Below are 26,263 nucleotides of genomic sequence, written 5' to 3'. Positions count from 1 at the left end.
CATGCAAGGCCTACATTCAGGAAATTTGTTAGTCACTGAGTTTGTGTTTTAATTTCTTTCTGATTTAACCCCAGAAGCATTTTTCTTTTCAACAAACGGAGCAGTTTAGAGTTACTGAACGTACATGAGTTCAGCCCAGACTCACGTTCTCAGCTATGCTCTTTAATCCTGATCAGGAACCAAATAAAACACATTTCCTGGGACTTGAATAAATTTATGTCATTCAAATTCCTTTCTAAGACAATACCAAGTAACATGATTTCGGGAGATGCAATGACATAATAAATGCAGACAGATTTCCTGCATGGTCAATATTAAGCACTGGACTTGAATGCCTATATTGTCATAGCACAGAAGCAACTATTAAGCCCAACCGGCAACACTGTTATGGCGCCAACTTTTTGCTGACAAAGAACTCTGGCAGATCCCGACTACCTGGATCCTATTTAAACTTCAAAAGGAGACATGCCACATCTGACCCTGTCAAGTATCAATTAGCATCACAACAGTTTCTAAACTTCTGAAGTGCTCCCTGTCCTCCTGCTTTATTTATCTGGGACAACTGTGGATGTCGTCTACCTAGACTTTAGCAAAGCCTTTGACACCATTTCCCACAGCATTCTCCTGGAGAAACTGGCTTGGCTGCTCATGACTTGAACGGGCATACTCTTCGCTGGGTAAAAAACTGTCTGGCTCCCTGGGCCCCAAGAGATATGGTAAATGGAGTTAAATCCAGTTGGCGGCTGGTCACAAGTGGTATTCCCCAGGGCTCAGTATTGGGGCCAGTTCTGTTTAATATCTTTATCAATGATCTGGATGAGGGGATCGAGTGCACCTTCAGTAAGTTTGCAGATGACACCAAGTTGGCCGCAAGTGTTGATCTGCTTGAAGGAAGGAAGGTTCTGCAGAGGGATCTGGACAGGCTGGATCGATGGGCTGAGGCCAATTGTATGAGGTTCAACAAGGCTAAGTGCCAGGTTCTGCACCTGGGTCACAACAACCCCATGCAATGCTACAGGCTTGGGGAACAGTGGCTGGAAAGCTGCCCAGCAGAAAAGGACCTGTGGGTGTTCATCAACAGCTGGCTGAATATAAGCCAGCAGTGTGCTCAGGTGGCCAAGAAGGCCAATAGCATCCTGGCTTGTATCATAAATAGCATGGCCAGCAGGACTAGGGAAGTGATCGTCCCCCTGTACTTGGCACTGGTGAGGCCACACTTTGAATACTGTGCTCAGTTTTGGGCCCCTCACTACAAGAAAGACATTGAGGTGCTGGAATATGTCCAAAGAAGGGCAACAAAGCTGGTGAAGAGCACAAGCCTTATGAGGAGCAGCTGAGGGAACTGGGGTTGTTTAGCCTGGAGAAAAGACCTAATTGCTCTCTACAACTACACAAAATGAGGTTGTAGTGAGGTGGGTGTCAGTCTCTTCTCCCAAGCAACAAGTGATAGGACAAGAGGAAATGGCCTCAAGTTGCACCACGGGAGGTTTAGATTGGATGTTAAGAAAAATTTCTTCACCAAAAGGGTTATCCAGCATTGGAACAGGCTGCCCAGGGAAGTGGTTGAGTCACCATCCCTGGAAGTATTTAAAAGACATGTAGATGTGGTGCTTAGGGACATGGTTTAGTGGTGGACTTGGCAGTGTTAGGTTTACGGTTGGACTCTATGATCTTAAAGGTCTTTTCCAACCTAAATGATTCTCTGATTCTATAAATTAAGCATTCAGTAAGCAGATTAGAGCTGGTTGAAAACATTAACAGTGAAGTAATAGATGTGGCTCACACCAGCTGCATCTACAATAGTGATTTAGCATGCCAAAGGGGTACTCCTTGGTGCAAGTTTGCATTGTGTCTATATCTGGAGTTTTGCAGCATTTATTAAGGCACAGCCCAAGCATGCTCAAAGCATCCCCCCTCCTGGTGAAACCAAAGCTGAAGTTCTACCCCAGGACTCTCCCTGTAGCTCCCTACTTTTAACAAAGATGCAAGATCCTCCAACAGTTTTTCCTCTATGCAAGCACAGTGCACTCCAAGGACTGACAGCTAATGCAAACTTTCCTGACAGGAGAAATGCAAAGTGGATATGAAGTCCTAGAACCACAACGGAACATAGCAAACAGCCTCTCTTCACCACACAGATCAACAGAGATGCACCCAACCAACAGCTTATATCAGTCCTACATACATACCAATACCAAAATCAGTTAATTGGTTCCTAAGTTAACTAACTCCTAAAAACTTGTCCTATATTATAGTAGGTTGTCAGGGTTAGGGGGAGTTATTTTCACAAAGCCCTCGTTTTTCCTCAAAATACGCCATCTGTGTACAGAGCAAACACACCAGCAAATATTTTAGAAGTAAGCTAAGGTGAAGTTTTAGAAGTTAATTAACATTTAGGCTTATTTACATTTCCTAAAAAGTGATGATAAAGAACAGGTGTTTGGTCTACCCACTGCCACTTTAAAGGCACAAGATCAAAAATAACATGCTTAAATTCATTCTGTGATCTACCCTCTTTTTGCTAAGACCCATCTGCTCCTTCAGCTCTACAGTGCCCACTCCCTGTCCTCTGCCAACTCTTTTCTCCTAAAGCAGAGCAACTATTCCTACTGTGCTGTGTTGCCCTTCAGTATATGTCCTTTCATATTTTCTTCTTCTGCCCTTCTTCAACCCTAACTGGTTTTTTTGAGCTTCTTTCCTGCTCCCTTCCCCAACTCTGCTTTCCTCCCTCTTTGCTTTATGGGTTGCAGAACAGCTGGGTCTAGCAAAATCTCTTTTACTAGCCCAGTAGTACTGCCCGCTAAACTATCTGTTCTTGCTGAGTATTGATACACAGTAATTGAGATCACATAAACCTATTAACATTAATAAGCTGATTAAAAGAGGGTTCCTGCAAAAGCCCAGAGCAGTCAGCTCACACCTGAGCTACACTGTTTTTAGTTAGACTGACAGTCACAAGGTAAACAGAAAATTGTTTCCTTGTCACTATTGCTTTGCTTCCAAACAATGCATTGCCTTACCAGAATTTATAGACAAAAATAAAGGGCACTGGCTCAGAACTCTTAGAAAACTACAGAAGTGTTAGTGACACATGCTGTAAGGCAACCAAACTTTAACAGTGCGGCAAGGTAGAGACATAGCCACTTACCACATTCTCTTGCAGTTGTCTAACAGCCCAGTTATTACATGACAGGCATCACACACATGCTTACTGGACCTCTAGCAACACTAATAACTATTTTGTATCAATGGTGCTATCCTGTGCACTTTTATTTCCTCAAAAATGTAAGAGTGAACATATCTGTTTAGATTTTCCACACACTTTTTTCCACACACACACTTACTGCTCTGATTACCACTGCTGTTTCATTCAGCAATCCACATCTTTCAACGCATGTGCCAATACCATCTGCAATGAAAACGTACAAAGTTGTCAGAGATCCACGGTCATGCTATTAATGATACAGAAGCCCCTTATCCCCAGTCATAGTTCCTGTGTTCAAGACAAGCTTGCACATTTTACTACACTGTAAATGTGTATATGAACTGTGCACCGGAACTGTTGACTACTCTCTTGCCTTACTACCTTTCCACATTTTTAAATTATGTCATGAGTTTCTACTCACTTAAGAGCTGGACAAGCAGAAAATTAAAAAACAACTGAGTTTTACAGTACTCGTATATGACAAAAGAAAGGGAGGAGGTAGAAGAGTCGGGAGTGAAGTTGAGCCAGAGAAGAAGAGAGGGATAGGGGAAAGTGGTTTTAGTTTTTGTTTTAACTTCTCACTATCCTACTCTGTTATTAACTGGCAATAAATTAAATTAGTTTCCCTAAGTTGAGTCTGTTTTGCCAATGACAGTAACTGTTGAGTGATCTTCCTGTCCTTATCTCAACCCACAAGCTTTTCATCGTATTTTCTCCCCCATCCTGTCGAGGAGGGGGAGTGATAGAGCAGCTCGGTAGGCACCTCATGGCCAGCCAAGGTTAACCCACCACACTGAGCACAGCTGAATGAAGAGCTATAGTCATTTGCTTGACTTGAAAATGAATAGCCCTCAAACATCCTTGCTGCTTCCAGAATCTCCTTTCTACCCTGTGCTGCTAAGTATTTTTTCTACAATACTCTCATGCAAATGCAGTCTTTTATCATGGACTAGAGAGTCAAATCTTCCTGACAGCGTAAGCCACATCCCAAAAACCTTATTGTAATCCGCCCTAATATGGTGGAGAACAGCAAAATGTATTCCACTCACCTTAGAGAGCCCAGGCGGACAGTACTCAGTCATTCGTAAGCAGGAAGAGCAGGTCTAATCTCCATTGCAATACAGACATGCTGTTGCGTTTCCAAGGCACTAGCTATGTCTGCTGCAGCAGTCCTGTGGGCTTGCACTCTACTGTAGTCATGGATTCACTCCACAGTCCTTTTGACAATAAAATCTCGCAGAAAACACAGCCAAACTTGCAAGCAACAGCAATTATTTTGACTTATTTCCATGTACAACAGTGTTTCTCAATGGCACTCACTAGGGCATTTGCAGCTATGAGGAGAGGGAGTTCAGAGTCTATCCGTACCCCAGCATAGATATGAGAATGGAAAATTACCACATTACTAGAAGAAGGATCTTCACAGCAAGTAGGAGCTAAGAAAATAACAGAATGCTTTTTATAGGCTATGCTTATTACTGTACAATACAGCAAAACCAAAGAAGAAAGGGTATTGTATGCCTGGCTGGGAGGCTTTCTTCTTCACTACTTGCCTTTTTAGAGTCAAAGCAAAAGAGCTTCCAACATAATACAAAATCGCAGGGTTTATGAAGTTGTTCATAGGCTTGCTCTTTGGAGTCTAACCAGACAGACTAAAACATGAGGTACAAGATGCTACCGATCATGCTGCATACCCCTAAAGCAGGGAGGAAATGGAAATCTAGATTGCCCCAGAGGAAAGTCATTATACTTTTAAAGATACTGAAATAGCTTCAGTATTAGTTGACAGATTCAGCCCTTGAATTTTGAAATTCACTACTTGGATTTAAAAAAAAAAAAAAATACTATGTCATGGTTTAACCCCAGCCAACAACTAAGCACCACACAGCTGCTTCCCCCTCCCAGTGGGGCGGGGAGGAGGAAAAAAGGTAAAACTCATGGGTTGAGATAAGAACAGTTTAATAACTAAAGTAAAATAAAATACACTACTAACTAAGAATAATAATCATAATATAATATTAATAATTGTAATGAAAAGGAATATAACAAAAAAGAGAAAACCCAAGAAAAGACACATGATGCACAATGCAATTGCTCACCACCCTCTGACCAATGCCCCAGCAGCCATCCGCCCCTCCCAGCCAACTCCCCCTACTTTATATACTGGGCATGACGTTCCATGGTATGGAATATCCTTTTGGCTAGTTCGGGTCAGCTGCCCTGGCTGTGCTCCCTCCCAGCTTCTTGCACACCTGCTTGCTGGCAGAGCATGGGAAACTGAAAAATCCTTGACTTAAGATAAGGGCTACTTAGCAACAACTAAAACATCAGTGTGTTATCAACATCATTCTCACACTAAATCCAAAACACAGCACTGTACCAGCTACTAAGAAGAAAATTAACTCTATCCCAGCTGAAACCACAATACTACTATTGTGCTAATAATATCTGCAACCATGCAGCCTCTCCCACCTCCCAAAGAAGAGAATTTCATAGCTGCTTGTAAAACATACTCTGTCATGCACAGTTGTCTGAGCAAGACATACTGGGAAAGTTATCTAGAGTCCAACACCAGACTTCCCTTTGAATTCAGTAACACCCCCCTTCAGACTCTTTCTTCTCCTTATGTTCTCCCTCCTCCACAGGAAAAGCCACAGGGATTTATAGCTAAAAATCTGTTAGAGAGAAATCAGTTCAATCTACCTCAAATAAGAGAGGAAGGAGGTGTGGGGGAATAACAATACTGGCAGCTGGATAGGGACACTCAAAAGAAAAACTTCATTCAGACATATCCTGTCCTCAGAAACAGCTGTTCTCACCTACTTAAAGGACAATATTGAGTAAAGAGAAATTTAAATATAGTAAAAACTCTCAGTCTCATAACAGTTGTGAACAATTAATCAGCTCTTCCAAGCACATTCTTCAAAAACTTAACAACAGTTAAAACTATCAAAAAGAGTAGTTTATTAAACACAGGAGGACCAATACTGTGTTTAACATAAGAATTCCACTCCCCTCAGTACATGCATTTCCTGAGAAATTAAATTCTGAAATAGGGCAAGGAAAAGCTGCTTTTTTCCCTTTATAAAAAACTTCCATTAAAGTTCGTGCAGAATTAGAGAGCTTTGGTTTTAGAAACATTTTTTCCAGAATGATTGCCTTTGGAGTCTGTGGCAGCTTGACAATTAGTGTCCCATTTCCCAAGACTTCAAGACAAGGACCATTCCACCAGCAGTCTGAGGCTATCAGATGCACCTTCTGCAGAAGTGGCCAATTACTGAACTAGTCAATCAGTAATTACAGTGAATTGGGCACATTTAAAATTTGGCTCTTAACAAAATAATTATGTCAGTTTATTTGCTTTAAGCACAAATTGAGACCACTTATTCACCCATTTAACAGATAAGTGCCCATGCAGTACTTCGTAAGACTTGCTTTCTGATCAGAAAACGAGCTACTCAAGAGTATGGCAACACTACTATTATGGCAATGGGAAAGAAAGATTGCTCGAAAAATTTTACCTTCCCACTGGAAAACCACACCAGATTGACAAAAACCCTTAAGAGCAGTCATATGGGTAGAGGGAGCAAAGGCAGGCAAGAATTCCTGTGTGTTGCTGTTCAAAAAGAAAAAAGCCACTGAGCGGATTGCTTTTTTCTTGACATCAGACAAATGCTTATACTGGCTTCACTGAACAGAAGTACAACAAATGCATAGCTTACAGTCAAAGATGTTAAAATAAGATTTTAAAATCCAGAAGCCGCTCTCAACTACTTATAATAACCAAGTAATGTTTCAGCTTCTGAATCTAGCTGTTGACATAGAGCTTCAGCATCAGAGGCTGAATTTGAGGGGGTTTCTGCATTGTGGTAATTTCTACCCATACGTCTGTGTTGACAATCTGCACCAACAGAGCATATTTCTCTGCAGTTCACATACTGTACTCTTGTCGTCCGTACCTGCTATGGACAATCTCAGCTGTGAAAAGCAGAAATGGTAAGTTTTATATGCCTCTCAGCAAATACAAACTCCTGGGTTTGAAAACCAGTTCTTCAAGTCAAGCAACTGAAAATGTCACAAAGGCAAGGGAAGCTTCAAGGAAAAACACTGAGGGTTATATCTATTTTATGGAATGAATATATTAGAATGAGCAGAACAAAGATGGTTGATTTTGTATGCAACTAGAATAAAGAAATAGCTACATCACCACTCTTCAAAAACAAGTTCCCAAGCCTTTGGAGATATGCCATGCCACACAGACAGACTCCAAGACTGCTAGTAGAGCAGATTTCTTTGGAAAAAGAAAGCCCACAACGACAACAAATTCAGATCTGGCAGAAACTGTTTTTCAAAATGTCCTTGTGAAGCCATCTTTAAGTTAACCTTCATTCAAAATCTTTGACATAAATTCATACCTAAGTTCAGTTTGAAACATCAAATTGCCTGACATAGTAAACTGAAGATTTGCCATCCACCCTCCCACTACCCAACACACATACTCTCACTCTGAAGAATTGCTTTTTTTGTAAGATCATTATATTCTTCAGGCTCTGGTTACCATCAGCACAGCATTGTGTCACCCTTTCCCTCCAGCAGGAAAACCACCATGTTGTTTTTCTTTGTTTCTGAACCTCCTCCTTTCACACTAATTTGAGGAGGGGAGCAAGAGGGGAAAAAAATTATTCTTGTTTTATGACAATATTTTACATCATTTCCTCCCCAAAGGGTACTGGTCTGCACTGGTGGCCAAAAGAACTCAACAGGCAAGAACTCTATTTTCTTTTAAGTCAGTGCCTACATGTATGGCTTGCATCAGAAAAAGCACTACTGTAAAACAGATAATCCAGTATAAGCCTACTGGCAGCCAAATTCTTTAAAACCTGGAACAACAAAATAGCATAACTTTGTAGGAAGATACTCAGAAAAAACTATTTGTGAGGACAGGAACTACATGGCTACTTATTTGCAGCTGTCAAGTATCAGCTGGAAGGGAGAAAACAGAGAAAAATCAGAGGGACAATACAGTTACCAGATGCCAAGAAAGCCAGTCAGCACAGAAGGAGAACCTACTCAGTGATCTCTATAAACCAAATCAAAGCTCTCTTCCTGCAGCAGAGCTGACTATGGTCCTTGGTGGAGCAATGAACTAACCCTCTGAACACGGAACTGATTTTTTTCAGTATCATCTTGAAAATGAACATTAATTTTAACTTGTAAGTTTGGTAGCCTCTGTACTACTTTATATAATGATTCAAAAAAAGCCTACTAAACCTTACTTGAATTTCAAGCATTGGTTATGCACCAAGATTTTTTTTTTATTATGACAACTGTACGTGGAAGATGCTGTTCAGGCTCTACAGAAGAAAGACTTTGTTATAAAGAACAACACGCTTCTTCAAGGACTCCCAGGAGCTACTTGGTCTCCCAAAGGTTATCACTTTCTGTAACTCTCAAGGAGGAAAATAATTGTGTATATTACGATCTCATTCCTATTAGTTAACACTACACAATGAGGAGAGCAAGAAGGGAAAAAAGAAAGGACTGTCAAATTTTTATTTAAGTATACTTATGCATTAATCATGACCATACGGTCATACTATCATGCCATGAGACAGTTCAGTAACAGTACATTTCCTCCTATAGAGAAAAATAAAGTACAAATGACCTGTCCACATGGATTTTTACTCTACTTCATCAGTCCTTTATAGAGGAAATTATTACAATATCCTTATCTCTGTGACATTTCAGGTCAGCACTTCTCTGGTTTGGAAAACATGTTCAACTACAACTGTATAGTAACCCAAGATGTAGAAAATAAGTGTTGGTCTGCAGCCTTACGCAGAAGGCTGAAGGCTGACACCCCTGTTGCTTTAAACTGTAGTACAGACTAAACGGTGATGTGAAAGAGGGAATCAGACACATTTTGCCATCCTCAAAAAGAAACAAGCTCCAACATATTTAAGTCGTCTTAAAGATTGTAAACAGTACAATGGCAAAAATATCACAAGCAGATTAAATTAGCTTTTATTTATAAGACATAATACTTTCCACTTGCACTCAATGCAGACAGTTTATAAAGTAAAATAGCATGCTTACATCAAATGGAAAAAATATTTTGGAAAAATGGTGCTTGTTATTTCTTGTTGCAGTACTAGAAACCTCCATTCCAATTTCTTTTACAGCAACGTGATAAGACAGGTTTTAAGTAACAAAGGTGGACGGAGAGGGATGCTGAACATGCAACACATTCAGAATTAGTGCCTCTCTAAGAAGGCAGCTGCAAAACAGAGCCTTGGCAAATGAACGTTGTTGTGAAATATACAGCTTCTCTCAATGAACAGCCCAAGCCTACCATTGAAGTAGAGTTTGAAAACCACATCGTAAAATAGCAAACAAGTTAAAATTTGTAGATACCCAACCACAGGAAAAAATTAATTGGCAATTTCACCTCCCTTTCATAATTGCAGATCTCTCAAAACACCTTCTGATCAATTTTGAAATAAGCTGAAGTCGTGCAACATTAAGATAGGCATTGACATTTCTAGCGCCAGTGCCACTTACTAGCAGGAGTGACGGCCCAAGAAAGGAAGACTGAAAAACAAGTTCAAAGCCAACTGTTTTGTACCACGGAGAGGCACTGAACGCGGTGGGAGCCATGTGCATCCCATGCTCACCAGAACCTAATTCACTACCTGCCAAAAGTTACTGTGAATTCCCAAACAGCCATCAATAGAAAAAAGCAGCTTCATTTTAGCTTTCAGACATGTATTCTAGCTTTGAAGATAACCTAAACACAGAATTTCAATGGTTGGAGTCACAGTGATGGTTACACAGTAAACTGACCTTTCTCTTAGAAGATTTTCAGTACCTTAGTTTTGCCACAGTTCGAGCTGTAACTTTGCTTGCAGGTTCTCCCACCCAGCTGAATCTTTCCAGCAACTTTTTGAAGCGTGGTTTGTGGCTACACAAAACTCAGATTTTTATAGATTACTGTGACTTGAAAGTTTTTTGAAACGTACCCACCAAAAGTGGGTACAATCCAAATCACTTGGCATCCTAGGATGAAGCACCATGACTGTGTCATATCTTTTTTCTCAGTTTTGTACACCTCTACACCACATATTTAATTTCTCTCTATATACACCATACTTGATAGCTGCCAAAAGAGACACTGTAGTATCATGACGGATGTGGTTTCTGTTTCTAGAAACCTCCTTCTCTGCTAATGCAAATCTGAAGGCAGCTGACACAGTCTACGAAAAAACTCAATTGCCCCCCTCATTAAAATCCAAACATGACTGAAAAAGAAATAAATCAGTCTAGTTGTCAAGCAGCGACCAAATGGTCAAGTAGAGGGATACAACAGCCCAAACAACAAAACATAAACATGAAGAGACTAGCTTTCCACTCATATTTGCTCTTAATGGGAAATAATTGTTTTTGTCTACAAGTATACTGAACAGCTCAGTCTAAAACTGCATTGGTATTCTTAGCACAGAGACTATTTATTGTTTTGTAAACCTCAAAGCTAAGTGAATTTAATAGGATAACTAAAATTATACATTGTTGCCATTAGTACAGATGAGCATCAACCAAAACCACACCTGCAGCACGGTATTCTCCCCAGATTTCCTTCAGTTCAACTGGATTTGGCTTTCATGCAGAGACCAGGTAATACAGGCAGCTTTTTATACTAATGGTAAGATTAGTGAAAACCACATTTGTTCTCTTAGGGCTTGTGATGATTTTCTGAGATAGAGAAAAGGGAAATAAAAGGCTACACTTCTTTAGCATATCTTTCTTTGCTTTTTGACCTACAGCTTATCTTCACCCCGTTTCTTCCTTTTCTTACACAGGATGCTTTGTTGGTGACTGACGAAAATTATGTACAACAGATACTATGCCTTTTAAAACAAAGTAGCAGCCTATATCATTACCTTTCCTTTTCTGTTGCAGAACACAAGTAAAATGTTTGTTGGTGTGTGCCAGATACTATTAAAATTACTAGATTCTTGCAGCCCTTCTTCCTCTACGGAAACACTGGTTTTGGGCATCAGAAACAGAAGCAGCCAGTTCCTAATTTAAGTTACTGAAACAGAAACACTGAGCTCTTTTTTTTGTATTCTACCAGTATGCAACTATTTAATGCTTAAATCTAGGATCATAAAAGTTGTAGTTAATGGAAAATAATCAAGTGAACATCTAACTTTCTCTTTATAAGCTCCTGGTTAGATAGCAGATTTCCCAAGAAGTATTCACCATACATTCTTTATTCCATGGCAGGAATACTGTCATGTCAATATCAGCAGCTTTTTGTACTTGCAGGGAAAAGAGAACATGCAATTTATTTACACAGTACTTTTTTTCAACTAAGATATAAAGAGTACAGCCACTAGAGATTCAAATACAAACCCAAGAGCACAGCACAGAAACTGGGCAAATAGAACTAATACAACTTCTGCTGTACATCTTCAATCCTCAAAGGAGTAAGAGGGCAGTGTATGTTACAAGTCACCTCTATTATCGGAATGGGCATAAGAGCTAGAACCGCGCTTCCAGAAAAAACAGGCAGAATCAAGTTAACAGTTGAAAAACTACATGGTGCTACATGTGAGATAGATTATACTAGTATAAGTAAGCATAAAAACTGTGATTACTAATATCATGGCAGGGAATAATTACTCCCACTATAAAATGTTAAAAGGCATCTACGTTTTTACTGGACATGAGCCAGTAATTACCATTTTCTTCAACAGCAAACAAGAATACTCTTGGCTAAAGTATTTAGGGGATTAATCTCAAAGTTAATGTGGACAAATTAAGACCACATACTTAGGCATGCTAGCACTCAAAGGAACAGTAGAAATACAGCCCATACCGTGTTATCCACCTATTCAAACAGTACAATTGGGACAATTCCCATCTCAACAGTAGTTCTATCCATTCTAATATCATTGCATTAACTGGCAAGCACTGCTGGTTACTGGCAGAGCTGGGAAAAGCTTTGTTTCCTGGCAAAATCCAGAATTCAGAAAGAGAGGGAAGAAGAGAATCGACTGCTTGATCATTGAACTATGGGCAAAAAATAGCATTCAGGCATGCAATAACCACTGTAACTTCCAAAACCAGAAGGGAAGCCAGTACTAGCACTTCCTATCATTTCATTGCCATTTTCTTCACTACTTGTATAATGGCAAAAGGCCATTCAAATACAGGAAAAAAAAAAATTACTACAAAATTATTGTCTTAAACTGATAAGCCTGAAAAAGAAGACTAAACCATGTCACAAGAAAGCAAACATGCTGGCATCCCAGCTGCTACAGCCTACTGCCAGTAAGAGCATGAGAACAGTCTAAATGAAAACATCGTGCAGTTGCCAGAAGAACAGTTATACTGACATACTTCCAAAAACACTCTCCCACTGGCAACTCTTCTTCCTTCAGCTGACAAAAGAGCCAGCTAAACAAATTCAGAGCTAGAAAACTGATACCCGCAAGCACTAGCTGATCACAAAAAGCTAGAAAAAAGTCTTTTTAATTATACTGATAAGATGCTCATGTGAAAGTATGTTTTCTGGACTGATTATTTAACGCTCCCTCCCTATCAGCTCCCTCCAGGAAAAGGAGCACGTTAACCTACAGAAGACAAAAGCAGACAAATGTCTTCAACTCACTCGAAACTGCAGATTGCAAGCTGCATCACGGCAAAGTTCACACTTTTAGGCAAAAAGAAGAAAGTCAGACTTGTTCAAATATTGTACGAGAAACAGCAGCAAACAAAGTATCAGTATCTACAAAAAGGCCTTTAGTTTTTTTAAAAAAAAAAAGACACAAAACCCAAAAATCACACACACACTTTGCCAAAACCAGTTTTACATCTATCCTCACTTGTATAATAAAATAGAACCTCTACCTAAAAACCTGCCTTACCTAAGAAATTATGTTTAAAAAAAAAATCCACCATGTGCCATGATGTTCTGACAAGTTATTATGACAGGACAAGAGGAAAGTGACACAGTCATATAGCTGAGGGGAATTAGGGATAAACTCAAAATAAGATTGTATGTAACACAAACAGGTAAGTATTAATAATCGAAGCAAACTGCAGACACTTATTAGCTGTTTTGCATACATAAACAAGTGCTTAGAGTCTTGAAGAATTGCCATAATTTCAGTGCTTCAATGGATTATTTTAACAGAAATTGCCATCTTAAGTAGAGGGTTTCTCCTTAAGTTCTACTCTTCACATCTTTTAAAAAAAGAAGATAACGTCTTGGAAAACTATCAAGTACATACACCCACTAACATCCAACACCTTGCTTATTCATTATTATGAACTGGCTTTCATCACAAACTGGGTGAACTAAAACCAGTGTTTCTTAACATAGTTTTAGAAGTCTTCACAAGACTTTACCAAATCACTCGGGCAGCAGTTCCCTTAAAAAAAAAAAAAAAATCTTTGAAGTAGTTTACAGTTGAAGAGCAATCAGTTCAGGCATTGTAAAGTATTCAAAGGAAGTAACATCCAAAGTACTCCTATACTGCAAGACTCATGGACCAACATCCCTAAACTGCCTTTTTTTTTTTTTTAAATACATCTTTTGGAACACCAAGTACATTTCTGTAAGTAAAAAAAAAAAAAAAAATCATTACAGGATACATAACATTCAGCAAGTAGAAAAAAAAGAGTTTTTACATCAATTTTCTTGCGTACTTATCCAGATCTGTCACCAGAAACTTTTCCTCAGTAACTGGGATAACAACATCGTGAGATGACAGCCACAATCACAGTTAATCTAAACAAATGCCATGATATTTCCAAACTGTTGCCTGCATCTGAGCTGTAACTACTCTTCGAAATAAACATCAGAATATCACAATTCTAAACAAAACAGAACATGCGTGAACTGGAGGTTTCAGAAGTGGTCAACACCAACGACACTAAGATGAGACACTAGATGTGGTTCACTGCATAGCTCGACCACTGTATCAGATCCAGACCCACATTCTAGTAAGCTTAGCAGCATGAGGTCCCATCACACTTCAATGCTGAAGACTGAAAAGCGTGAGCTATCTTTTCCATATGATGTATAACTTGGGACATTATCATTTCTTAAAGTCCATTCAATTACTGAGTTTTAATCCATAAAAGCCAATTATCTAATATAGCTTGTTGAGATACACGTGGACAAAAAGGTTTGGTTTTGAGTGAAAGGCCACACCAAGAGATGACCACATAGGAATTTCTACTGCAAGACCACAGCTAACATTCACACATAGATATCTAAATCCTACTAGGAAGAAGCCCTTTTCTAAGTTCATGGTGTAGAAATAACCTGTTAAGACCATTCAATCTTTTGCACAATAGAACCAGGACTCCAGACAGTGCTACAATGTGTCCTGAACAAGCGGTGGTATCTTTTCAACAGACTTTCCAATACTGTCAGCCAGTGTTTACAACAGCCAAGTTTATCAAGAAAAGGATTACTTATACACAGACAACCTAGCAAATGTACTACTTGAAATTGTCAAAAATATTCTCTACATGCTTAACTTAAAAAAAAAAAAAAAAAAACAAAAAAAAAAACCCAAAAAAAAACCAAAACCCAAAACCACACACACAACTACTTTGGCATATCACAATCATGGCCAAATTTGAAACATTTGCAACCATTAAGGAACAATAATGACAAAATAAAAAAATAAAAAAAAAATTAAAAAAAGTTACATTCCAAGACCATCCACGTGTACAAAACCAGTTTTTATCTAAGTTTCTGGCTCTTGGGACTGCAAGCACACATGAGAGAGAACATTAAACGACTGCAGACTGATTTTATCATCTTGATTTTCTAGCTATTGTTCCCAGGATATAAGAAGTATTTTTCCTAGAACACCACCATGATCCGCATTAGTTATCTCAGTAGGTAACTGAAATGGATCTTTTAAGCAAATAGCTTTTGCTGTGCATAAAGCCAGGTACTTTAGGTTTAGGTTAAAGTGAACATCCAGATTAATCTCTTGCTTATTTTTGCTAGAGAATATTCAGAAAGTATTGGGAATAATTGAACAATTGCACCTTAACGAGGTGTACGGCATCCTTACCAAGTCTCTCAAACCTGACAGTCACTGCGGACAAGTCCTTCAAAAATTTTTTCTCCTCTGATAAGCATAAGTTTTGTCCTAACATATTTCTAACTCTTGTGATACCTCAGTGGTGATATCAACAATCTTCCCCTCAGTTCAATCTTCACTAAGAATCTACTAGGCTAAACAACACTTGCACTTTTTTTTCTTTATAGAAACATAAAAGAAAAAAGTTTCCTCAAAAAATGTTCAAGCACACTTTTTGCTGTACAAAGAAGCCAAGTCTCTCCCCCTTCACTTTTTGCACATTAACTTCAAGTATGAAATCTGAGGATGCAAAGAAGTGCTGCTGCTTGCTAGGCCACTGCCCACTCCTTTTAGCTGAAATACTTCTTCAGACTCCAAATGGCTTTTTATTTAACTATCAAGACCTGCAAGTTCTTAAGTTGTGCTTATTAACAGAAAGAACACAGCTTAGCAAATGGGGTGGGGGCATTGTCTTTGATAGACATTCTATCAGTTTAAGAGGTATTAAGCATGGTTCTTAAAAGTGCACCAAGTAACAGAGTCAAGCTCCAGCTCTCTCATGGGGTCCTTATGGCACTTGCTACAATTACTGTTCACCATCAGCACCTACAGACAACACCGAAAGAAAGCTAGATGCTGTGTCAGTGGAACGAAAAGGAACATTTCCTTAATTAAAACTTTAAAAAGTATTCACTAACATAGTGTACATGGGTAATAACTATTCCACATGGTAGAATAGTAGGTTCTCCACTTGTTGAGGCTAAAAGACACAGCACATTTTCATGTCAGTGGCTGCTGGCAAAGCAACACATTGTGTTGTGAGAGCACAAGTCAGAGAACTAAAGAACACCCCCTATTTGCTCCAAATAGATAACGCAGGAGAAAATGAGCAAGGTTGCTGTTGATAGATGGTCTGCTGCGGTAACCAGGAGGACTGGTGCATTCCACTGTACCAGGAGACATGCCACCACCCATAACGCTGTCTGGACAACATACACAACCGTAATTTTGCAAAACGCTCCAGCAGATATATACTGTAATTCAATCACCCCCACATTTTTGGTAGGTCCGCCTACCACAATAGTGGTTTTGTGATAGGGACGTTTCCCAATAGTTGAACAACGACCTGTAAGTATATAGGCTGGCCCACCATTAGTCAGTAGCAGTTTGCTACCACATGAAGTAACTAACGAGAAGGAAATTTTCCTTTTCCTTACCAAAGTCTTAAGAGAACCTAAGTGTATGAGTGAACAGACTTTTCCATTTCACTTAAGAGAAGCAAGAAAAAGAAAAGCCAAGCTATCTAAAAACCTTAACATTTCATCCCACTAAAGCATATATCCATATATACACTCATATATTTATTGACCATCCTTAAACCAACAGGCCAGCTAAAGCAAATTTATTTTAGTAACCAAAACTAATTTCAGCTGTGCTGATTATTTCCAGGGTGGCTAAACATTTGGAACTTCATACAAGGAGAAAACATTTTCTCCTCATCAAGTCATAGCTCTTTGAGAATTTGTACACAATAGCATTAACTCAGTGCCAATTCTTTGTCTAATCTTTCCTTGGCTAAAGTCTTTTTGTTTCAAGGAGATCTGTTACTTCGTACAGTCAGTCTATTGCACTTTGCTAATGCCTGAACTCAGCAGAATCTCTAGTTATTCTTTGCTTTCCTTAAAAAAGCGCCCAGGTTTTATGACAATTTCACAGCTTCAGAAAAGTTATTTAACAACTGAACCTGCAATGTTTTCAAATAGGCTCTTTTTTTCCATAAGAGACCATAGTTATGAAGACGACAAATCCAAATCATTGCCTTTGATGTGCACTACATAGCAGGTTTTAGGGATGTATGGAATGTTCTAAAATACAGACTTTCTGTTCTTTTACTATCTCATTCCTTTCCTATTTGAATTTTATAAGCAGAGCTCAAAACTAACATCTGCCTGGATAGTCCCTTTACACAGATGTGCTCTGTCAGGTGGTGGAGCTATTTGAACTAGCATATTTTAACTTGTTCAAATGACAATAAAGGTACCCTGGGCAATTAACAAAACCAGTGTACAAAAAAGGGATAGTGGGGAAAATAAACAGTTTAGACAGATGAGAAGGCAACTGGGGAAAAAAAAAAAGTGTTGATAGTAATTTGCACAGGCTACACTGAAAGACTATCATATAAATAAGATACTTTGTTTTCTCAGAAGAAAAACAACTTTAACATGCAAGTCGATACACACCAAGAAAAAAAAACAACAAAAGGTCTATCTTAAAGCCACAATGGAAGTTTAAAACACACTATATTCCAACAAAGGATGTATCAGTCACAGCTTATAAAAAGAAAACAGATGCTTATTTTTTCCACTTTCTTGATCATTAACAACTGCCACAGGACACAATAAATAGTCCAGGACTGCTTCATTCATGGTAAGATTACTCGGCAAATGAACACTTAGAGAATGACAGGTAAGCATGTTACTGATGCATACCGAGTACATACAGGTTCCAAAATAATTCATTCTCCAAATAATGGAGAAAAAAAAACCAAACCACTACACATTTAAGTATCTTCACTTCCACTTAGCAGGAGAGGTCTACCATATGAAGCTTTCTGTGAAAGACCCTTACAGACCCAGAGGGAACATGAAATGGTTCAGTTTCTAGTGTTATCTAGACTATCTTATGCTATGCCTTTAAATTCCGAAATGAAAAAATGAACATTTTGATGTGGACATTTAACTTTTCTTTCAATCTTCCCTCCTCAATCCATCCCTTATTCCTTCGAAAGCTTACATCAAAGGAAAAAGCAGAAGAGAAGATGAGCACCTACTAATTTCAAAACAAGCAGCATGAAAGAATGCACCCAGGTTTTAAAATTAATATAGCTTAAGATACCACCACTTTGCATTACTTGATGGCAATAAAACAACCTGCTTAGTATTTCCTTCTGTAACGCCCACGCTGATATTCTGTTTCCACACTATCCTGATATATCCGGGCAATGACATTCAGCCCCATATTCCTGAAAAAAAAAAATGCAAATGTCTCACTGCTTCCTGCAGATTCATTATTAGAATGCAAATGTATTGCCAACACATGGCATTGCCAACATATTAGCAATACACAGCTCCTCCAGTAAGTCCTAATAAAAATCAGATTTTGTAACAAGTTATCAATGGCCAGGGAGTTGAAAAACTGTTTGTACAACACCTGGTTATACATTGATTTGTACCGCTATAGCTAAACTACTATCAAGAGTAGGTTATTTAAGAAAAGATTTAAGTGGACCAAACCAACTTAAACAAAAACACAAGTTTATATTTATCATTTGCATTAACTTCATTTGAGCAGCTTACAGTCATCACCTGAGTTTCACAGGATCAGCTGTGTCCTAATGCTTTCTTTTCAAACAGATTTAACTTAACCAAAAGTACTGTATATTAAATTTATAAATTATATGTAGTTACCAAAAAGCCAACCAAAAACATTTTCTAGACTGCTGCAATCATTATTTTTAAACAGTTTCTAGGCATGCAACAAGGGTTACTGTCTTGTGACACTCAGTACCAATATAAAGGTGTCTCTTCTGTTCTGTAGTAGAGTATCATTGTGAGCAGCTTTCCAGCAGACAATACCACATCTCTCATTTGACCTACCATCATCTATATGATGATACCACATAACATTGTAAATCGAAAAGGACCAAAAGAACAGACAAGACAAAAGAGGGAAAAAAAAAAATCAGGATTTCTAAGGAAAAAAACATGGAATTATCATGTAATTTTGAAGACCGAGATTGAAGGTCTCTAACACGTGTTTAAATGGTTTATATTTTGTTTTTCTAGGTTGGTCTAAAGACCAAGTGATGACAACTTCATTTAGGTAATCACCACTGAGATGGATATTTAATATTCTTTTACTTCATATGAAGTAATATTGTGCCTTTTCTAAATTAGAAAAAAGTGCTATTATATCACTTTTCATGTTGTATTTTTGGAAGGATCTAGAACACACAGAAAGAACAACTGGCAATACAATTTGCAATACACCTCAAAACAGAAGACTGACAAGACAGAACAGGTAAGGTACATGGCAGGCTTCATTAGTGCACTAAAATTTTAAACTGTATCTGTCAAAGGACATCACTACAACTTACAAACTTTGTACACAGAGATCACAGTAAGCAGCAAACCATAGCAGCAACGGAATAACACAGAGAAGCGCAGCAAACTACTACAATACCCACATGAAACGGAAAACCTAGGGGAAAAGCTGGTTAACTACCCTGCTTCGTATGAAACTACTGAAGAAGTCATTCTTGTTTCCCCAACCCCTTCTGCCATCACTAAAGCCCTGCTCTACTTCATTTATGAAACAAAATAGCTATCAGTAATCCAAGAGCGATAGCATCTGTACCAAAGCCAGAGTCATCAGTTTCTAATCTGGCAGGTTGTGAGGGACAACACAGTCTTCTAGCGAAGAATTAATTTCTCATTGCCCCTCCATATCAACAGGAAAAAAACCCACCGAAGCATTTCAAACAGTAGAGGGGATAAAGGGAAGAGCCCAATATGACCACAGACCTAAACAGACTGCACAAAATTTGCATTTGACTGTCTTTTCATCGCACTCAAAGTTAAATTTTATGAAGTAATCCACAAAAATTACTGAATTCCCAAGACAGTCATTTTGTCAAGTGACATATGTTAGATTAAGAAAACATACGTGTATGACAAACTTCAGAGACTCATTTTTACGTTCTAGTGAGAGGAGGACAGCTTTATTATTGAAGTGTCTGGGCATTTAATTTCTTTCCCATTTATTACAGAACTGTATAGAATAAAAACATCTATTAGCAGAAACTGTTACCTGTTATACTGACGAACATCCTCTTCTATCTCCTTGCACCTTCTAGGAAGTGAATGCCACAGAAAGGACACAAGATAATTTCACTTTTTTAACCTTTGATATCTTCACTTGTCTAAAGATCAAGATATCAAAAAATCACATCCAATGTCACATCATATAAGGGACTGACGTTACATTTAAAAATGATGCGGCAAACTAAACTTAGTATTTAGCAATTAAAACAGGCAATGCCTTCCTCAGGTGAAAGAAAACAACAGAACTGGAGAGGTTACTTTTAACCCCCTTCCAAAAAGAAGCTCTATCGCCTTCACGCACCTTGAGAGAAACAGTCAAAAGGAGTTACACTCCGCAGTTTCATCCTCTGACAAAAACAGGTTAATACACCTGAAGTTAAAACACATTTCCTTTTTCCCCCTACTGAAACCTTCAAAAAGAAACTTAGGTACACTAAATCTGTAGTATATGTAGCACTCTTGCTCTCCTATGTATGTCATTATGTATAATGGCAATAAGAGCCTCAATTAACAGTAACTGAAATAGTTCAGGGGTCCCAAAAAAGGAGGAAAGAGAGGAAAAGAAAGCTTTGTGTATGCTGAAAGGAGGTATTCTAAAGTTTTATCCTTGTAGAATAAGAACTTACAAAGCTTGCTTCTTTTCCCCTGCTTTCCCCAAAGCGATCAAGTCACTTTTAATCAGTCACATACTCAAGACAAAGCATCACCTTTTACCTTTGAATTTATTTCATCTCAGCTAGCTCCATGGCACAGCCACCTATCAAAAGCCTGCTCCAAAATAAAAAAAAAGCCAACCCAAAACCAGAATATGGAAAGGAAAAATAGCACTGTGTACAGGGTAGTAACCAGTTCTGCAGGAGAAGCCTGCCTCCTTGTGGCTCAACTAACCATAAATTAGATTTCTCCAATTCGTTCCATTACACCCAGTAAATCTGGTGAGCCAAGAGAGTAACAAGCTTCTAGTTCAAGGTGGTTTGTGGGTTTGGTTTTGTTGGGGTTTGGTTTTTTGTTTGGTTTTCGGGGGTTGAGGGTTTGAGGGGGGGGCAGTTGATGAAAAAGATGTTTCTAATTTTAAGAAGCACTGGCAAAAGTTCTCTCTCTCTCATTACTGAAAGATTGCTTTTAGCCTCCTCCTCTAGATAGCAAAGATGGGGTGGGAGCTGACAGAGGTCCAACTTAAAAACAACTGACATTCTCTACACAGCAACAAAAGCAAAAGCTTGTCAGTTCTCTGGCACCTAAATCCATAAGGCTCCAAACCTTGGCTCAGCTGCGGCTTAACCTAGCAGGCCTCTCTTGATGCCTTAGCTTTCAACAGTAAATCCCCTTTCTGCCTACAGGTCTTCTTCAGGGTATGCCTAGGAGGATTTCACTCTTGGCAGCAGTGAAGCATTTGGTGCTTTCAACAAGATGCAGACATTCCTCTGTCCTGCCTGAAGGGCTCAATTACATGGGGCTACTTTCTTAATGCCTAGAAGAGTAAGTTCTTTAGAAAACAGCTGGGATTTTTGGCTGGATTTTCTGCCCCCCCCCAATCCAGTCACTCTGTTGTGCAAGAACTTAGTGGTTAAAGAACTCAAAACCTGTGTGACAGATACACAAATTCAAATTCACACCAGTCTTAGGAGGGGATCACATCATCAGGATGACTTTGGCTTGGGAGGGTATGATTAGCTTTCTAACCATCTTGCAGAAGCTGCTCCATTTTGTGCAAGTCTGAAACACAGAGCATGAACCACGAAAAGAAGGGAAGTTCCAGTCTCCACTCCAAAGGCTTTTTAATATAAAACACATCAAGTGAGCATAAAAGTAGCCCACATTTTTCTCAGTCTCACAACTGTTGGGCTTGCAACTTGCTTTCTTCTGTGTCACAGCCTCTGTTTTGGGAACTGTTTCTCTAAACTTTGAACAAGTGAATCAGACTCACTCTTTCCAATCTACAACCCAGTGACCTGGCTGGAAAAGGACTGAACTGAACCCATGGCGCTCTCATGCTTACAATCATTTTAATTGGAGATTCACTGGAGGGGGAAGAAAAAAACCCCACACATTTTGAATGAAAGGCTTCGACTTTACCCTTTTCTTCTTTTCAAGGGGAAAAAAAAAAAAAAAAAAAGAAAGAAGGTTGTCCCCACCCTAAATTCCAGACATGGAAGACGTCATTTCTTTCTACTACAGTTTTTATGCCTAGGTCCAGAATGAGAAGCATTGCACCTTTTTTGTTGTTGTTGTTGTTATTATTTACACATTTACTAATGAGACAGCTTCTACTTTGTGTGCTTTAGACCCTTTCACGCCTGCTCAGCTCCTACCAGGCCAGAGCACTGCACGCAGGGCTGTGGATTCCACCACTGTTGCCAGGGGCCAAAAACTTAGGCCAGGCTGTACTGCCCACTGCAACATCCAAATAGCTTCATAGATCTCATTAGAAAGGTTGTAAATGGAGAAACAAAATAAGTAGAAGCTTACATTAACTCTGACACTACTCTAATAAGCAAGGGGGGGGGGGGGGGGGGGGGATCACTTTTTTTCTCTTACTCATGTGCAATCCTGGCAAAGGGCAAACACCTTCAACTCTACTGAAGAGAACGGGAATTGGTGGTGTTCATCACATCACGGGACTGGCTGCTGTACCAAACAAGTCCAGTATGTCTGGATAACACACTAGGTCTGTATATGGAAAAAAAATCATCCTTATGGAAAAAAACCACTCTGTTTGTATAACCAGATCTGTAATTAACATGCAAATTACTTACACAAATGAAGAACTGTCCCTTCCCAGCTTTTGTAATTTTATAGACTGAACACGGCAGAGACTTCAATTTATTAAAAGTGATGTTCTTCTGTAAGCAACTCTGTTTCCATTATATTGAAATAGTGGGCAAGTAATAAGGACTACATGAAGTCATACACACCAAGAAATTTACTACAGCAGGGTTTCTGTTCGTGAGTTTAAGACAGTTTGTGTTTTTGCTTTACACCAGGGTCTGACACTAAGTTAATAAGCCTTTTATTGAGATTCAAAAGCTATTACATTAGGCACATCTTCCTCTACTTACATTTGCTAACCTACACTGAGGCCCAGGATTAAATTTTATGCTTCACTGACAGAAAATAGAATCCTAAATCACCAATCCACACATAATTGTTAATTTCCCCACTTGTTTCTTGTGGTCACAGTACCTACTTTCTTCCTTACCACAGCTTTACTTTAAACTTTCACGTTTAAACCTAGGACTGAGCTTCAGCTCAGGCCTATGAAATGTCTCATTTTCTTTAAATGATCTTTACTAAACTCTCCCAATTACCCAGACCAGTAAGGTTTACTAAATTTTGTGCAGAATGATAACAAATTATACTACCAAAGCAAGTAGCAGGATCATAGGCCTCTTAAAACCATAATAAAAACTCCTGCTAATATCAATAATAAACAGTAGCAGGTTCTAGTAGATTAAATACCAGACTCATACTCAGAAAAACTGGTTTCTTCTCTATTTTATTCTCATCTAGTCTTCTAGGTGACCTTGGGCAAATCACTATCCCCACACTGCAGTTTTCCCAGCAGTAAAAATGAATTGAACAGAGTTGCAAATCTGTCTGGAAACTCCAAATGAAACACACCATAAGAGTTAAAAACATATTTCCGTATCTGCAGATATATTTGCCTTGATAGCTTTTCTTTATCCCATTATACATCAGCAGCAGCGTAAGATTGCTTTTACTTTCTAAATACACTCTGGTGGTTCTTCAAGAAAGGCTTTAGGCTACTGCCTTACTTTTTTATCACATGCTTGATCTATTTCTGCTACTGTATCTACTTTGAAGGACCAAGAGCTTGTATTTAGCAATACACACTTAACACTTACTTTAATATATTACATCAAAAGTTGCTGTTGAACACATTCCTAAGCTACGGGGAGAAAATAAAACAGGACACATCAGAACCAAGAGCCAATTATCAACGAGCAGCAACTCATTCTCTAGACCCTTGCTCACATAAGTAATCATGCAAGTATTTGCTTCCACAACCTGCCATGGGAATCAGTCATCAGCAGATTTTTACCAGGAATACATGCACTGATGAACCGAAATGCATCAAAGCAACATATAAGAAGAGGAATCTTTTTATGTTGCTAGACCTAAGAAACACTACTTTTCATTTAACAGGAAACTGCCATTTATTAGCAAATAACACTACTTAACTGTGGTGCACTTCGCTCACTTGCCCTCTTCCCATTTCTGGGTTTGTTTGGGTTTTTTTGAAAAATGACACAATTATGAGATGCTTTTTCACCTTTCCTATTCCAAAATATAAAGGCTTCAACAACAGTTTCTAAAAGCTCTTGGCTTTGCTAGTCTTTGGGGGAAAAAAGCCCACAAAAAAAAAAAAGCACTTATTCATAATTAATTTTTCTAAACAGAGTTAGTGGATAAATCTGCCACTTGCCACATCACGCCACAAAAACCTGTTTTGATTGACACAAACGTGAATTATGACATCCAGCTACTTTCCTGATCAATGAAACAGCAATACAGTGATACAACACATTGAAAAATTTACTTAATAAGTTGATGGACAGAATAACGAAAAATTACTCCTGTACTGTCAACAGACAACTTCTTGAACATTAGTAACTGAGCCGTAAAAAAAAGGAAGAGACAGACCTTCCACACCACAGACATGAAATGTGACAAATCCAGCTATTTCCTGAAATATTGCAAAACCGAACAGAAAACGGTATCTTTTAGGCGTAGCGCTAAGGAGAAAGGAAATCGCTGTGCATCCAAGAGGGAAAAGAAAGGGGAAAATGCATTTGCAGCTCGGATCCTCGCGTATTCTTTAAGTGGGAACACGAGCCCAAACGACTCCGGTGCCGGCGTGGGAAGGTAGGAAGGGGCAGACGTTCACTGCCGGGAGGGGAGCGGAGCGGAGCCGAGGCGGGGCCCCCCCGCCCCGGCGCGCAGCCCCGGCTCCCCCCCCCGCCCGCCCCGCTCTCCCCTCCCACACCAACTTCCCCCGGCCCGGGACGTGGCCGGCCGCAGTTGGATAGGGAGCGACGTGACGAGACTGAAACCGGTCTGAAGTCCACAAAGAAGCCATCTGCCTCCGGGAAACGGGGTGGGGAAGGGCGGACGGGAAGAAGGACGGACGGACGGACGGACGGGGGGGGCGGAAAGGAGAAGCCCGGGGGAGTTTCACCCCGCCTGAAAGCGAGCGCCCCCCCCGCCCCGCGGGGCTGAGGAGATTCCCCCGCCGCCCCTACCCCCACCCCGAGGACCCGGCAGCGCCGCCCCCAGCCCGGCCCGAGCCGCTCCCCCGCCGGGACACAGAGCGGGCGCACCTTCCCCTCCCGCCCCGCGCAGGGCTCCGGGCTGGGCTCTCACCTTCCTCCCGCCGCCGGCGGCGCCGCCGCCGCCGCCGGCCAGCGCGGCGCTGCCGCCCGAGTACATGTAGTAGGCGATGCCCAGCACCCAGAGGAAGGCGAAGCAGAGCAGCAGCCGAGACCTGCGCCGCATCCTCCCTCCCGCGCCGCCGCCAGGCCACCACGAAACGGCCAGCAGCAGCCGCCGCCTCCGCTCCTGCCGCCGCCGCCGCCGCGCAGGGTCAGGGGGCAGAGGGCGAACGCCCGCCCCCCGACCAATCCCGCGCCGCTCGGCCCCGCGGGGGCGGGGCGGGGCGGGGCGGGACTACCGGCGTCGCCATGGTTGCAGCACGCCGGGCCGCCGGCCGGGCCGCCGCCCCCTGCCTCGCGGGCCGAGGGCTGCGCGCCCCCCGCGGCGGCAGGGCGCGCACCGGCGCGCCCCGCCCCGCCCCGACCCCGCCCGCCCGTCCCGCGGCCGGCCCCTCCGGCCCCTCCCTGCCGGCGGCCGCAGGTCTCCCCAGCGCCTGCCCCAGGGGCGCGCGCTGCGGCCGCCCCGTGAGGCGGGAGCCGCGCGCCGCGCCTCGCGGCCGACGGCCGGGCGGCGGGGGGGCAACCGCTCCCCCTCCCTGAGGCGGCGGGGCCGCCCCCCCGGCAGCGCCTTCCCCGGGCGGGCGGGGAGAGCGGCCGGCCCGCGCCCGGAGC

The 26,263-nt window shown here is 40.7% G+C and overlaps 1 protein-coding gene across 1 annotated transcript in view; it reads right to left on the bottom strand.

The window, feature by feature from the left end:
• Positions 1-25,715, bottom strand: part of GALNT2 (polypeptide N-acetylgalactosaminyltransferase 2) — a 100,941-nt gene extending 75,226 nt beyond the window's left edge. The window contains exon 1 of the mRNA XM_050893655.1: positions 25,584-25,715. Coding sequence (XP_050749612.1) covers positions 25,584-25,715 — 132 coding nt within the window. The remainder of the gene's footprint in view (positions 1-25,583) is intronic.
• Between the last annotated feature and the right edge of the window lie 548 nt (positions 25,716-26,263).

The sequence above is a fragment of the Gymnogyps californianus genome, chromosome 3, assembly GCF_018139145.2.
Source record: "Gymnogyps californianus isolate 813 chromosome 3, ASM1813914v2, whole genome shotgun sequence".
Classification (NCBI taxonomy): domain Eukaryota; kingdom Metazoa; phylum Chordata; class Aves; order Accipitriformes; family Cathartidae; genus Gymnogyps; species Gymnogyps californianus.
The sequence above is the reverse complement of the archived record's forward strand: the minus strand, read 5'-3'. Positions and strand labels throughout refer to the sequence as shown.